Below are 15,345 nucleotides of genomic sequence, written 5' to 3'. Positions count from 1 at the left end.
GAGGGACCTCCTTCAGCCTTGCAGAGGAGGGACACTGACACCTGCTACAGCACGGACAGACCTTGAGGACACCACGCTGAGTGAAACGTGCCAGTCGCCAAAGAAGACAAATACCGTATAATTCCCCTTCTGGGCGGCCCCTAGAGTCACCAGATTCAGACAGAGAGTGGATGGCGGGCACCAGGGGCTGGGGGAGGGCCTGGGGGCTTTCGGGGTTTCATGGGGACAGTGTTTCGGTTTGGGAAGATGGAAAGTTCCGGAGACGGAGGGTGGGCATGACTGCACAACAGAACGAATGTACGTTATGCTCAAAGGCCCTGCCTGCTTGGTGCCACGCCTTTCGGGGGGGGGCGGTGAGCCTTCCTTGTACAAAAGCTTCAACTCAGAGGCAGGAGGCAGAGGGAAAACGCAGACGACGTAGAAGCCCAGAGCTACAGCACCCTAAATATTCCTGGGATGGGGTGCTACCCGGGCGCTGCCTCGTGGCTCTGTGGCCAGCCACTGTCGTCACTGACATCCATGCTGCTCCCCCCCGCACCATGCCTGGTCGTCCTCCTCCTGGACAGACAGCCCTCTCCCTTGAGCCACCCCACGGTGCACTCCAGCCTGACCCCAAACCTCAGGCAGCACGGAGACCGCATCTTGGGCAGGTTCTCCGGAAGACGGTGGCTTCCGTAATCCCAGTCCGTGGCGGGCTGGGGGGGTGGTCCCAATGGACACACTGAGGGGAAAAGCCAAGGGCGCCCGAGTGCTCCATGCAAGATGGTCCAGAGCTTTTTTGCGGCCCACGTGAGCATCTGTGAGCAGAGGGGCCTGGCGGAGAAAGAGCCACGTCTTACCTGGAAGCATCGAAGCTGTCATATGAACCGACTGTGTAGTGCCTGAAGAGTTTCTTGCTGCGGTCTGCTCGAGTTTCTGCACAGAGAGGGAAGAGAAACACTGTTTAGAAAAGTCACGGCCCCTGAATGCGGAAACCAAGCGAGGCCGGCCGGGCCTCTCACTTATCTGACCTACGAAGCGCGAGACCCGCTCTCCTGGGGAAAGATCTTGGAGGAAGAGAAGGCCTCGCTCTGGGGCCTAACTTTGCAAACTGCGAGGAACACATATGAACCCCAAGGCCAACTTTTGAAGAGTCAGGAGCCTCATTCCAGAAAGAAGGCACAGCCCCGGGTCCTGGGCTCGGGAAGGGGGCGGGAGGCAGTGCTCTGCAAAGAAGACAGTCATGTAGTTCAAGCCAGAATAGCAGTGGCTCACAGAACCCGCCAGAACGGTAGGTATCCCCAGGTGATGCTGCTGGGCCTTCCGGCTAATTCGAACATGACCCGCCTTTGGGGAAAAAGAAGGCTTGTTGTTACTTTTCTGGCTGTAGACGTTCTTTCCTAAAACACAAACAAACAAACAAAACCCCAAACATGATTCACGTTCCTAATTTCAGTCCTCTGCCTGCTTCTCTTACTCAGCAGATTTGGACGTAAACTTCACCGGACACAGTTTGAAGAATGTAAATAGATTTTAACAGCTAGAGGGGGGCCAGAGGGAGGAAACCCACAAAAACACAAATACAAGAAATTAGGGGGATCAAAGATTTACTGTTCAGATATTTTCCCCACGAATAAAATCTCCGGGACAATCTCCTTCCTAAACCCTAGGAAAAAAAAATACAGAGAAATTATGCGATTGGCTTCAGGAAAATGGCTCAAAATCTCATTATAACTTCTGCAACCCTCTCTGTGGTCAGTCCACGTTCCAAGGCGAACGAGCTTTTATTCACACCCCCACACGCGTTCAGTTCAAAAGTGAATGCACGTAAGGGTACCAAGGAAGGTCGGCATAGTTTTGCTCGAGCCCCTTTTATGCCTGGAGGCAGCTAGTTCAGCAAAAATGCATGCTCGCTTTCTGCACAGTACGGAGATGTCTCTGAGGGAGAGGGAGGAGCAAATGGCCAGCCCAGGACTACATTTCCCAGCTCCCCTTGCACCCATGCCACATGACCACTTCCCACCAATGGAATGTGAGCAATGCAATGGAACACTCCATCGTGAAGATGGGGGGATGGTTCTCTTTTAAGCTTCTCTTTTACGGACCCCGTGTGCTTCCCCACCCTCTCTTGCTACCTCGCCCAGCTCAGAGCTAGGACGCTCCCCGGGGCACTACAGGATGGTGGAATCCTCTAGCGTTCTGCAAGATGCCCGGGTCTCTGCACACTGAACTGTTGAAGTGAGCAACAATTAGACTTCTGTCGCACCACGCTGCCCTCGAGGGACTTGTTTGTTACAGCAGCTAACACTGCCTTAGCTGATAGGCAGCCCGGGTCCTCTGGGACTTGGTTCCCACCTGCCTCTTCACCCCTTTCCCGTCACCACCCCCGAGGCTCCAAGAACACCAAAGGTACGATTCTCTGACAAGCAACAACATCATCATCACCACTGTTGTCGTGGACACTAATTGAGTGCTTACTGCACACCGGGTCCGGCTCCAAGCGCCATTCCCACATTCACCCCCGGGACCTCCCGAGCCCCCGTGCGAGGTACGTGCTGCTCTGCAGCCTCGACCACGTCCAGTCACCTTTCAAATCCTGCTAGGACCTTGGGGTCCTCCCTCCCTCTGTGTCTGTTCCACGTGCCCCTGCTCCATCAACACTAATGTTTATGGGGTCCTTCCCCTGTGCCCCCGTCTGGTCATCTGCGCTCAGCCCCTCACTAGTCGCAGCAGCCAGATGAGGGAGGTGGGACCGAGCCCATTCTATGCATGGAGATGGCAAGGCCGCCAAGGCAAAGTCACACGCCCACTAAATGGCAGGGTCAGGATGAGTCCCCAGGGGCTCCAGACCACCAAGCCACACTAAGTGACCCCTGGAAGGGGTCCGAGTCCCCATGCCCTCTACAGTGCTCCAGGGTGGTGACGGCCTTTTTCTCTGTGTTACACCACATGCCCCGCCCCCATGCCTAATTCCTGGTAGATACCCAGGGCCAGTACGTGTCCACCTGACCTACACGACCTATTGTGCGACCAGCAAAGAAAACACACCACACAGCCTCAGAGTGGCTTCAGTACATGGGGCCCTCGCCGCGCCGGGCGCCGGTCCAGCCAAGCTGCACGTACCTCTTCCGTGTTTCGCACCTGGACGAACTGTGCCCAGATGTTTTGGACCCTCCTCCCTTCCTCCCCGGCGTCTGTAGCTTGCACATGTGCAATGTGAGTCATTTATCAAGCCCACGGGGGGAGACGGGTCCTGCGCCCCACATGCAGGGACTAGGAGACTCACAGGGGTGGGGCCTTAGCTCTGCGATCCGGGGCTCAGGATCCTGGGGCCGGGTTGAAGACGCAGCCTGAGGATGAGGACCTTCCGTGAGCTGGGCTAAGGGCACCGGCAGTCGGATGACGGTGCGCAGGGAGCACGCAGGCCAGACGACGCATCCGGCCGACTCAGCCCTGTGACATCTGTGTGGGGGCCCCATCTGCGCCAGGCCTCGGAGGGATACGTAGGAATTGAACCTCATCGTGTTTAGCAGAGTAGCTTACAAAGCCACCGAGCCACCGTGGGGACTGTCTGTGAGCTGTTATTACTCGTAATTGCCTCTGTTGCTTAAGCCCCACGTGGGCAGCTCTGTGCTGGTTGCCTAGGGAGGTGTTGGGCACTGAGATGTGATCGGTGGGGGCCCCTGGCTAAAGTCAGAGGTTTAGGGTTCCAGCAGCAGAGGGGGCGTCAGTGAATGTGTGTGTATGTGTGTGCACGTGCGTGTGTGTTTACCGGAAGAAACATTTCAGAAAGGGAACCATTTCTAGGCTAGGCAAGTGAGCCAGTGGTTCCCAGATTTGGGGATTTCATGGATCAAGAAAATTTTACACAAGAGGGAAGAACATAGACTGACATAAGATTTACCACGTTTTTATTTTGGCTCAGGAAGGACGTCCGAAACAATGGGCTCCTTTCCTCTACCTCCATTATTTTATTAGAGAAAGGAGACCTTTAGAAAGGATACTATTTCTTTCTTTCCTTCTTTTGAGAAAGAGAAGAGCGTGAGTGGGGGAGGGGCAGACAGAATCCCAAGCAGGCTCCGTGCCGTCAGCACAGAGCCTGACACGGGGCTTGATCCCATGAGCCATGAGATCATGACATGAGCTGAAATCAAGAGTTGGACGCTTAGCCGACTGAGCTACCCAGGCACCACCCCCCCCCCCCTTTTTTTAATTTGAAAGGATACTATCTCTGAATGCTTTGTGAAAAACTCCCACTGCACAGGTCTCTTCTGTGCTCTGGCTCCTGGACACGATTGCACTTCTGCTCTGGGATACGGTCCCAAAGATCAGGGGAGAGGCACCGAGGGACACAACATTGTGACCATCACTACCCTCACTTAGACGCTGAATCCTGTGGACCTGCCCTTGCCTGGCCTCAGCGTCTGACCCGGGAAAGAGAGAAGGTGGGCTGGATCGCTCTCAGGCCCCTTCCCCACTGTTAAGGTGTGCCCCTCGTGTCACCACCAGGGTCGGCCTTTGCTGGTAACCTGGGATCTGCCGTCACTGTGCGGGGAGGCGGGGGCTGCTGGCCGCCCGGGCCGGCCCCTTCCCAAGATGCAAGTGGGTCGCAAACAAGACGCAGAAGGGGAGGAGCAGGAGGAGGTCGGAGGCCCAGCCAGCAGCCCTGTGGGTTGAACACAGACCCAGAGCCCTTCAGGGAGGCTTCTGGGCCTCAGCTGGATCATCGGTTGTCCGTCACTCTGATATGGACACGGTCACATGTGTTCAAAGGCTGTAGGTCGGCCGGCCTGCTCACTTACACACCCAGCAGAGCCCACCCCAGGCTTCCAGGTGCGGCCGGAAGGCCACGGGTCCTCCAGGGAGGCCCATAAGAACCCTCCGGGCCCCTATATCTGCCTCTGCCCTACACCCTGCACGATCACCCTCTGTCTTCCACTTGCATTAAAATGACTGGCCAGGAGCACCTGGGTGGCTCAGGCCGTTAAGCGTCGGACTCCTGATTTCAGCTCAGGTCATGATCTCACGGGACGTGAGATCGAGCCCCGCATCGGGCTCTGGGCTGAGAGCACAGAGGCTGCTTGGGATGCTCTCGCTCACTCTCCCCCTCTCTCCCCTCCCCCACTCATACTCTGTCTCTCTTTCTCTCAAAATAAATACATAAACTCTAAAATGACCAGCCAGCCACCCCCATCACAGTCCACGTGCAGAAGCCACTCCCCTTCTCCTGGGCTGTGCCTCCCTTGTTCTTTGGGGTGAGCCCCTTCCCAGCCCGGCCACGTGGTCAGGTGCGGCTGCCCAGTCCCTCCCCACCCCCGCTGCTCGGCCCTGGATTCCAGGGTCGCGCACGGGAGCCTGGCAGTCTGTTCCTTTAAACACAGCAGGTGCCTGGCTCAGAGGAGGGGCACGTGACCCTGGCTGGGACAATGCAGCCTTCCTCCTGCTGCTGCGATTTCCACTTTTGAGGCCACCGTGGGGAACATGCTGCCTGAGAACGAGTCACACCCAGGACAGTAGAGAAGCTGGCGGGATAGGGGGACCGACCGACTGCCCTGGTGACACGGTCAGAAGCCCTGTGCACAACCCACAGCTGCGCCTGGCTGTTCAGTGACACACACTGAATATGTTTCCTTTGTGGCTGAAGACAGTGCTGCTAACCATTGTTCACAGCTGCAAAGTTTGGAAGGAGGGATGGGGCCATGAACTTCATTGTTTGCAAGGCCGCCCCCGACAGCCAGGAGACCGGCCACCCGAGGTATGGTGCCCACAGCGAGTTCGTGTGCCTACATGTCCCTTCCCTGGGGAAAGGATTGCTCCCTTCACCATGCGGGGGTCCCGGGGGAGCCACCTCTCGAGAGGCATGCCGCCCCAGTCACCACGAGCACGGCTGTGTCCCAGGCCGGTCCAGGCATCACGCTGGACTGTCCTGGACCCCATCGTTAGTACTGAGGGACCCGTGGCCCACACATGACCCACTGGCGTTTTCTGAGATGTTCCAAGGGCTGCATGTTGAGGAAGGTGACCTCGGCTTGGCCAGATGATGCTTGAAATTAGTTTTGCCTGATGAGTTTCGAGAAGCGACTTATGCCACTTCCTGGACGGATGGAGCATTTAGTCCCCAGTGCGAGACTGCCCCTTGCCCCCAGTATTGAGTTTATCCCTGGGGCATGGTGCCCAGTACACTTGAGACGGTGATCCCCATCAGCCTGGGTCCCCGAGTGAGCCCCCTGGGATACGAGACAGACAACTTTGTGGTTTTAGGTCATTAAGTTTAGGGGCACGTTTGTTACTGCAGCTTTACGTAGCCTGAGCTGACTGATGCAGACCGTGCATGGCCTTCTCTCACGAGAGGCAGCACATTCCATGTTTCGCTCAGGCCTGGCAGAGCAGGCTTTCGTCACAGCAACCGGGAGTCCCGGTGAGTGCAGAAAAAAAGTCTAGACGCAATCAACGCGAGAGCAGAGCTCGGCCCCTTGTCTGGGAAGATGCTCATACCCTCTAGAAAAGGAAAACTGCCCAACAGACTATAGGAACGTATCCTAGTTACGTGGACAGGGCAAAGGACAGCAGCACATGCCTTCTTTATGTGTCTCAGAGGAAGACGCCTCTCTGCTGATGATAAAGAAAGGAGATAAGCTGGGGCAGCTGGGGGGCTCAGTCGGTTGAGCGTCTGACTTCGGCTCAGGTCACGATCTCACAGCTCGTGGGTTCGAGCCCTGCGTTGGGCTCTGTGCTGACAGCTCGGAGCCTGGAGCCTGTTTCAGATTCTGTGTCTCCCTCTCTCTGTGCCCCTCCCCCCCCCCCCCCCCAAAATAAATAAAACATTAAAAAAATAAAAAAAGAAAGGACATAAACTAACCAACCCAGAGGGAACCTGTCTGTTTCCCTAACCCCGTAGAAGCTTCTTGAAGCCAAGAACCAAGTAGTCTGCACGCAGGCCCCCTCCTTGGCCTGCACCGGGCCCAGGGCTGTATGCAGCAAGGTCTGTAGGTCTCCTGCAGCTCAGAGGCCAGCAATCCCTCCGCCCTCATCTGAGCGACCATTAGCTCTTGCCTGGACTGTTGCAGTAGCCACTGGTCTCCCTGCTTCCACACTTGTCCCTACCCTCCTCGGTCTAACTCTCCGTAGAGCAGAGTGAGCTTTAAAAAACGTAAACATTAGGTGATGTCAGTGCTGCTTACTGTTTTCCGACAACTTCCCATGGAATTAGAATCCCATCAAGCATCTTTGGATGACACTGGCCTGACACCGTGGCCTTGACTCCTACTGTTCTCCCTCCTCAATCGCCCCACTCCTGTCACCTTAGGCTCCCCTTCCTTCCTTGGAAATGTCGAGCTCGTCCGTACCTCAGGACCTCTGCACTTGTTGGACTCCCTGGGACACGCTCTCCCCAACTCAAATTCCAGTGCGTGGCCGGAGCGCCGGCTCCTGGAACGCAGCCTGGCACACAGAAAGTGCTCGGCCACTGTGCACAAAACCACACGCCCTTGGGCCCTTTGCTCCTGTTCAACGTGGGCAGTTGCGTCTCGCGGGGTGGGACCGTGACAGGTCGAGGCTGGAGCACAGAGGGCTGGACGTGGCTCCTCCCGGGGACGGCTGGGGTAAGCAGCCAGCCCTGCAAACTGAGAGGCCCGAGCTCCAGTCCCGACCTTGATGGGGACAACGTGCACCCTCCTCACACTGCCTCTCCAGGCCTCAGCTTCTCGACCACCAAGCCGACCGCTGGGCGAAATGACCCCAGAGTCTCTGGCTTCGCAACACGACACCTCCTCTCTGCCGCGGACGCGGCTGGGGGCTAACCCCTTCCCAGGAGACGGCCGTGCACCCCGGCACCCCACGCGGGCAGTGTTTAGGCGGACGCACCCTGGAGGCTTCTTTGTGAGTGTGGCCTAGAAAAATCTACACGGGAAGAAAAAAAGGCTAGAAATCCCATTCCATATACCTCTCGCGACTTGTGAAAAGGAGTGACAGATTGCACGACAAGCTTCAGATTGTCGGCATTTAAAATAGCCCTTTACGCATTGCTGCTGGGTAGACTATGCCATGTAGCTCGGCGAGTGAGCTAGGAGGGGCCGTGTGGGGAGACGAGAATGGCCTCTGGTCCTCCAGGGTGACTGGTTCTGGAAAAGGAACTGAGGGAAGCAATCTTCTCAAAACGATTTTCAAAGACTCCGAAAGGCCAACAGGTAGTTCCAAGGACGGTGAGGGGGGAGGAGGGCTCTCGGGTCAGGAGGTGCCCTCACGGGAGAGGGCAAGGAGCCTGGGTGCGGCCCCTTCTCCTGAGCCAGGGTCCCCGGGGGCGGCGCCCTTGCTCACGGGTGCCCGCATGGAACAGACACGCAAGGAAGGTCACTGCGCCTGCATTTAACACGGCAAGTGTGAGCCCAGTCCCTTGCTGGCTGCGCAGCCCAGGTTGGAAATTGCTTCTCCGGGCCTCGGTTCTCTCATCTGTGAAAGGGGCCAGGAGCAGGGTGTGACAATGCTGCGGGGGCACGTGCACTTGTGAACGGACCCCGCGCAGCCTGTCCGGGACTCTGCTTACAGACCCTCTCCTGGGAACATGGAAATGACGTGGACGGTCTCAGCTTCCTGTCTGAAGCGAGCGTATCCTTCCCGACTGGGGCACCAAGGCCGTCACCACGGGAAACAGACGGGTGCTACGGCCAGAGCCCGGGGCAGTGGAGGAGCGCGTGTGGCTCTGCAGAGAGCCGGCTGAGCTGTCCTGGCTCCCGGCAAGGCCCGGGCCGACTCTAGAACCTGCTCCCAGAACCAGGGGAGGGCGGCTGGGCCACACACTCTGCCCTCGGGGCCCAGGAAGGGCCCCGCATCCTTATGATGGACCATGCTTCTCCACGTAACCCAGATCACGCGGGTTTTAGGATTCTTGCAACCAAAAGCACGGTGTCTTTCAGCTCTTCTGTCACTCTGCCTAGAAACTGTCGTCACCCAAGTGGACAGTGACGGTCCCCTGGCCCGTCCACCACGACGCTTTCCGGGGCAGTCCTGGACGCCGCAGAACCTTGGGCATCCTCACCTCTAATTCCCAAGTGCTGGTATTTGCTGTGACAATCAACCCTCTACGTGGGTCCAAATACCGCAGGGGCAGCGTTCCCCGCAGTGGCAACCTCGTCGGAGCCACACGCCGACATCCCTCCGTCAGAGAGCAGTTAAAATGACCAGGCGAAGGACGCTGGACACACAAGGGCTCCCGTCTCCCCTGGGCCTGGCCGTGGGCTGGAGAGACCTGCAAGGATCAGAAACACTTCCGGGTCGTGCCGCCTCGGCTCGCGCATCATGATGGCGGGGTCACGTCAGGTAACATCCCGAGCTTCCTGTCCCTTTCCCCAGGCGCGGTGCCTCACACTGACTTTGTCGATGGCCACAAGCTCAGAGGCCGTGAAAGGGTCGTAAGTCCACGTGCGTGTCTTGGAAAGGAGGCAAAAGCAAGGTCGCCTGCACCCTTCTCTCTAGGGACAGAAGGAATCTTGACTTACAGTTGCTTTGCTGACCGCTGGGGTAGGTTTTAAAAGGAGAAAGACTTTGATTCGATGAACTCTGGACAGGTCAGTCCAGAGGTGATCGTGAAGAATTGAATTCTGCCGGGAAACCTTCACCCCTGGCCTTACTCCCCTGGAAACGTCAGGTTCTCTGGCAAAGGGACATGATCGGGGGCTAATCTAAGGACGGGAGAGAACCGGAGGTGTCTGAGGATGGAGGGGCCACATAAGCAGGACCGTGGGGGACCCGCTGGAACTGAGAGTGACCCCCGGAGGGAGGTCAGCAAGGAGACGGGTCCCCCATCCTGCAGCTCCTGGGGACAGAATCCTGCTGCCGACCCCACGTGCGGGGGAGGCATCCCCCCCAGAGCTCCAGCTCCAGCCCGAAAGGGGCCCCCGAGACCCAGCACGGAAGCCGGCGAGCCCGCCTGCGCCGCTGACCCCCGGCACCGTGAACCCCTCGCCAGGTGGTGTTGGGAGCCGCTGAGCCCGTGGGCACCTACTATACAGCCCAGAATGGACAGAGCTGGGGTTGTGTTCCCTCAGACTTCTGTTTCCCGTTTCCCTCAAGATTTAGCTTCCGTCCCACCAAAAGGAGAGAGACAGACAGACAGACGAAAAGGAGGGCATTTCAGTGAGGTCGTGAGGCTCCCCGCGTCCCTCCCTCCCCTGGAATTCAGGTCTTCTCTTGGCTCCCGGGTCCCATGCTTGGATCCTCACCCAAAGAGGGGGGGTGGGACACCGGAGCGGTGGGGGAGCCCCCAACCCACCCGTCGTCGCAGTTCCGGTTGGAGCGCCTCCGCTGTGCCCGCCCTGAGTCAGGTGCGGCCCCCATGGCCTCCTGCCTCTGCGCCGGGCTCGGGCCGCCTGGTGGTGGTTCAAGGTGGCTGGGCCGTCCCACGGCGAGCCCCCGGCTCTGTGCATCCACACACCTCCCTCCCACAGGCTCCTGTGATCTCCAGCGGGTTTTAAATCAGACACCACTCGGGCTACACCCCGGGCTGGCGAGCCAAATGCAGAATCGGAACCACAAGGAGGAAAGAGATTACCGATGGGGATGAAGACAGAAATAACTTTTCTTTTTTAAAACCAAAGATGCCGACGGGCTCCGTGCACAGCAGAGAGAAGCGGGCAGACAGGAGTGCGGGGAGAAGCCGGAAGCGGGCACGAAGGCGGCCGGGCCGGACTCCGGTTTGCGGGGCTGGGTCGGCAGGGCCGGCCATCGGGGTTACGGCTCAGCCCGGCCAGACGCCAGCCGGCAAAAGCGGGGACAAGCCGGGGCGTGGGGGGCGGGCTGGGGCAGAGGGCGGGGGGCGGGGGCTGCACGGTGTGTCCCCAGGCCCGGCTCCACCCCCAGCCCTCGGGCTCTGCCGACAGGGCAATCCCACGCCAGGTGTGGAGGCCGGGTGGCACCGCTAGAAAGTCACGGCGGTGGGGGCAGGGGACACTTAGCACACCCAGAGCAGCGGCCAGCATGGTTGACCGTTTTATTCACTAAATCGGCTGCAGAACGTTCTTGGGGCGCCTCGTGGGCCCCAGGTGTTGGCCTGGCAGGGGAGGGAGGAGAAAGGAAGGTCACTTGCTTTCTTAAAACGGACCATGCCACGGACCAGGCCACGCCAGCCTGACGTGGAAGGGTATGTGCCACGAATCTGGTGGCCTATCTCGACAGACAGGTTTTCTCATAGAGCCTATTGGACGGAAATCCCGCTCGGATCTGACCGGGTGAGGACAAAGCGTGGGCAGGCCTGTGTTCCCCGCTGGGGGCTCCGGGGGGGGTCCGTTCCTTTGCCTCTCCCAGCTCCCGGAGACGCCCGAGCTCCTGGGCTCGGGGTCTCTTCCCCCATCTGCAAAGCCAGCAGCACTGGGCCCAGTCCTCAGATGCCATTAGGCTCATTTGAATTCTGTGCCTCCCTCTTCCCCTTAAAGACTGCTGGGATTACTGAGCCCTCCTGGATAATCCCAGATAATCTCCCTCTCTTCAAGTCAGCAACTGGCAACCGTCACTCTGTCAGCCACCTTACTTCCCCTTCGTCACCTATGAGAATGCAGTGCCCTGTTTGCAGGGACTAGACAAGGTGCGTTCAAGGTCCGGCTCTGCCCGAGGGACGGCGGGAGCGGGGTGAGCCTCAGCCCCTCCGACGCCCCACCCTCTCCTCTGTGTAGTCTGGGGAGACGGTCCTCCTCTCAGACGTGAAGCGCTTTGCTCTGTGCTTGGCAGCTCTTCCCCTGGGGGCCTGCAGGGCCATGAGCCCTGGGGCCACGCTCTCCCCCCCGTCCCCCATCCAGCATGTGGTTTCCAGTGGTTGAAGCCACTTATGTGGTGGGTTATGGCCCACAAGCAACTGAGTCGCTGGGTTCTATTTATTCCCAGCTCTCCGAGCCCTGCTCCGTCCATCCCCCACGTGCGCACACGTGTGGCATCTGCTGGGTTCTCCCCTCCTGCCCGGGTCTGGGAACACCAGCCTGGCGCCCACACAGCTGGGTAAGCCCCCAGGGGCAAGGGGCCACGCTAGGTTTTCCAGAATAACCATGCGCTTTGAATTCCCCTAAAGTTGGCCCGGGTGCGCGAGGGCACGGGGAGTGCCCCCGCCACCACCAACCCTCCGGGGCACACGTCAGCGGGTCCCGAACGCTCAGGCACCGTGTAAAAGCCAAATCTACAAACTCCGAAAGCCGGAGGCAAAGGAAGAGGTGCGGCATGGGGGCTGGTTTTCCTTCCCCGATCGACAGCTGTGTCCCGGGGGACCGTGGGTCACACCGTAAGCTCACACGAAGCACCTTAGGAATCAGGCGGTGGCCGTGTTGCCGAGCGAAAGCTGCTTCTGCGATCGTGACTTCGCGAAGCAGTTTTCTGGCCTCACAAAGCCCCTTACGACCGTGGGGTCTGTGCACCCACCTGCCCGCCGAGGCCCTCTGACACCGGCCTCGTCCGCTCAGCCACGGGGCTGCTGAGGTCCCGTGGCAGGTGGCCAAGGCCGCCGGGGCGTGAGGGCTGTGGCTCAGCCGGGAGGCTCAGCTAACAGTTGGAATGCAGGACCCCCCCCGCCCCCCCCGCCAAGGCAGGGCAAGGAGGGAGGCGGCCCCGGGTGCGGGACGCATCTCCAGGGCCATCACTGTCTCCCCCTGTCTACAGCCATCATCTGCCATCCCCGTGTGCCCTTCCCGTGTGCCATACGCTGTTCCAGGTACAAAATGCTTAAACTCCTTTTGGTGCCCCGGCCGGCCAGGGTGACAAGTAATGTCGTCCCCCCTGCACGGGTAACGAAGTGACAGCGAGACCGAGGAGATGGTGGTCCTCCCTGGCCCACCCTGCACGCCCGGCCGGCCGTGAAGCGCTCGCTCTGCCTTGCGCCCAGCGCCTCCCTCCCTCCGATGGACACACAGAGCAGGCTCCCTCAACAGCACCTCCGCGGAACCTGGGAGGCCCGGGACACCACATTCCCGGCCTCCTCCCCGGGCGGGCCTTCCTCTCGCAAACCAGACCTCCCCAGGGCACGTCCCCTTTTCCCATCTGGACTGAGGAGTGTCACAGCCACGCTGCCACCTTGGGATGGCGGAGACGCAGGGCAAGATGGAGCGGGCCTGTGCATTAGGTGACGGGCTCTGCGCTCAGTCTCTGGGAGCCCACCCGGCACCGTCCCAGGGGCAAAGCCGCGTCTCCCGTTTTGGTCACCAACAGCCCCAAGAGGCGGGACACAAAGGAGGCAACGGGCGCGGAAGGGTGTCCCCGGGCGCACAGCTCGCGAGCGACAGAACTGGTCTTCGGCGCCCCCTTAGCGCCTCTGCCACGACCACAGAGCAGCGCCACAAAGCAAGTCCATTCCGCCCAGGAGAAAGTCGGGTGCGACCGGACGCTTTCCAAAGTCACCCGGCTCGAGAGCCGGCGGTGGAGCTGGCCCAAACCCTGGCTCCAGGATTCAAGGTCGGGGCGCCGCATCTGACCACACCCTCCCCGGAGCGGTTTTGAAAGGACAGATCTCAGAGATGAAGAGTTCCCTGCAGACAACGCCTTTTACGATGCCACAGTCGAGAATCCTTCGGGATGCAGGAAGCCCCTGGGATCACAGGCTTTCAGGCTAAGGAAGCCCTTCTCCATTTGAGAAGGCGCAGAGGCTCGCCCAAGGTCACACTGCAGGGACCCACCTCTAGACCCTCTGCTCCTGGTCCTGCTGCCCTGGGTTCGTGGGCTCGGTGGACGCTTCCCACCCGGGGTGCCCAGCATTCGTGGTCGGGGGTCTGCAGTCCTGTCTTGCCTGCCTGTCCCCCTTCTTGCAGCCCCCGGGCTAAGCGAGGCTGGGACACCACAGGACAGGAAGCTGAGCCCAACTCCTGGCACTTTCGACCCATCCCCTCCCTCCCAAATCGGCTGTCAGTGAGCTGGTTTCTACTCTGTAGTAAGGAGCATGTCTTCTTTTTTTTTTTTTTTATCAGCCCAGGCTGCTAAGTGGAAGCATTTATACCAATCACACACAGAACCAGAGAGGCTGTTTCAGTGGAAATTACAGTAAATGAAGGACCGGGTGCCTGCGTGGCACATTGTCGCTGAGCTCGGTCACAACATCCATGCCAAGGACGCCCCGTTTCCCTCCCTCTCCATTCAGACGCACCGCCGCTGGCCAGGGGTGGCTGTCCCCGGGGCTGCAGCGACCACGGCGGAGAGGAGGGTGTTCGACCACATGCAGGGATCTCGAAAAGCCTTTCCTGGCACTGAAGCCACAGGCCGGCCCAGAGGGAGCACAAGCCTGGTGTCTCTGTCGTGCCAGGATGTCGGATGGACGCTCAGCACGATCCTCTGCTTCCCGGGGACACCGCCCCCACCCGGCACCTGCCCCTCGGTCACCCAGGACCCGACCCCCACAGAACCGGCCTCTCTCCCCGGCCAGAGCCACCACTTGTGGAGCTGTGCCACCCAGAGCAGGTTGGGACACCCCTCCCCCGCAGGCAGGGCCGCCCCGCCCCCCCCCCCACCCCCCGCACCGCCACCCCAGCCAAGGGCACCACAAGCTAGAGCAGCACACCTGGATTTAAACCCAGGAACGGACTGGGGGCGGGAGGCTTCTTTTTAGTTCTTCAAAATCTTTTTTAGGGACGCTGGCAGCTGAGGCTGAGGAACTAGGACACAGAGAAGACAGACCTGTGGAGCTCAAGGAAACCGCCCTAGTTGTGCGGGAAGGCAGGCGGGGCCTTCACGGCGTGGCGCCAGGCCACCGAGTGGGCAGAGCACGGTCCAAGGTCACGGGAATGAGTGGGCTCGCCCTGGAAGGGTCAGGGTGAGTTGGGGGAGGGTGACCCCGATGGTGCGAGCGGATCGCAAGGGGACCTACCCCGGCAATGACCTCACACGTGGTGGCCAGCCCCTCGGGGACTCATTGCCTGCGACCCGCCCACCTGCTGAGAGGCCAGGCACCGCCCCCTCCCCCCAAAGAGGTTACAGGTCCCTGACTGACACCAGGGTCGGGAGGGTGTCCCTGGAGTGGGGACGGGTCACGCCTCGGTTTCTCTCGGCATGCACAGAAGTGCTGTCCGGGAGGGGTTCCATCAAGGAGAGGCGTTTGTATCTGACCAGGTGGACCCTCACAAGCTGGGGGTCTCCTCTCCACTCTAGTTCTGTGAGCGACAGGGAGCCGTTGGCAGCAGCCTTCTGCAGAAGCTGAAGAAAGCAACGTGATCTGAGACTACATACGGTGTCCTCTTGTCCCCGGGGCCATGATGCCGAAGGAGCACACAGTGCATTTGGTTAAAAAAAACAACAAAAAACGAAACACGACACCCAAACTAAAGCCCCAACTAGCCATGCTTCCTTGAAGGAGGGCAGGCTGGGCTGGCTAGGAGGGCACGCTGCCTTGACCAGGTTGGGGACCCTCCG

General features: G+C 59.6%; 1 protein-coding gene across 3 annotated transcripts in view; it reads right to left on the bottom strand.

The window, feature by feature from the left end:
• Positions 1-15,345, bottom strand: part of SHANK2 (SH3 and multiple ankyrin repeat domains 2) — a 492,081-nt gene that overhangs the window by 182,494 nt on the left and 294,242 nt on the right. For all 3 annotated transcript variants that reach the window (XM_053899336.1, XM_053899337.1, XM_053899335.1), the window contains one exon: positions 840-915. In XM_053899336.1, coding sequence (XP_053755311.1) covers positions 840-915 — 76 coding nt within the window. The remainder of the gene's footprint in view (positions 1-839; positions 916-15,345) is intronic.

This window comes from Panthera pardus, unplaced genomic scaffold (genome assembly GCF_024362965.1).
Source record: "Panthera pardus isolate Hobbes unplaced genomic scaffold, ASM2436296v1 HiC_scaffold_12, whole genome shotgun sequence".
NCBI lineage: Eukaryota > Metazoa > Chordata > Mammalia > Carnivora > Felidae > Panthera > Panthera pardus.
Note: the sequence above shows the minus strand (reverse complement) of the source record. Positions and strands in the feature narration are given on the sequence as shown.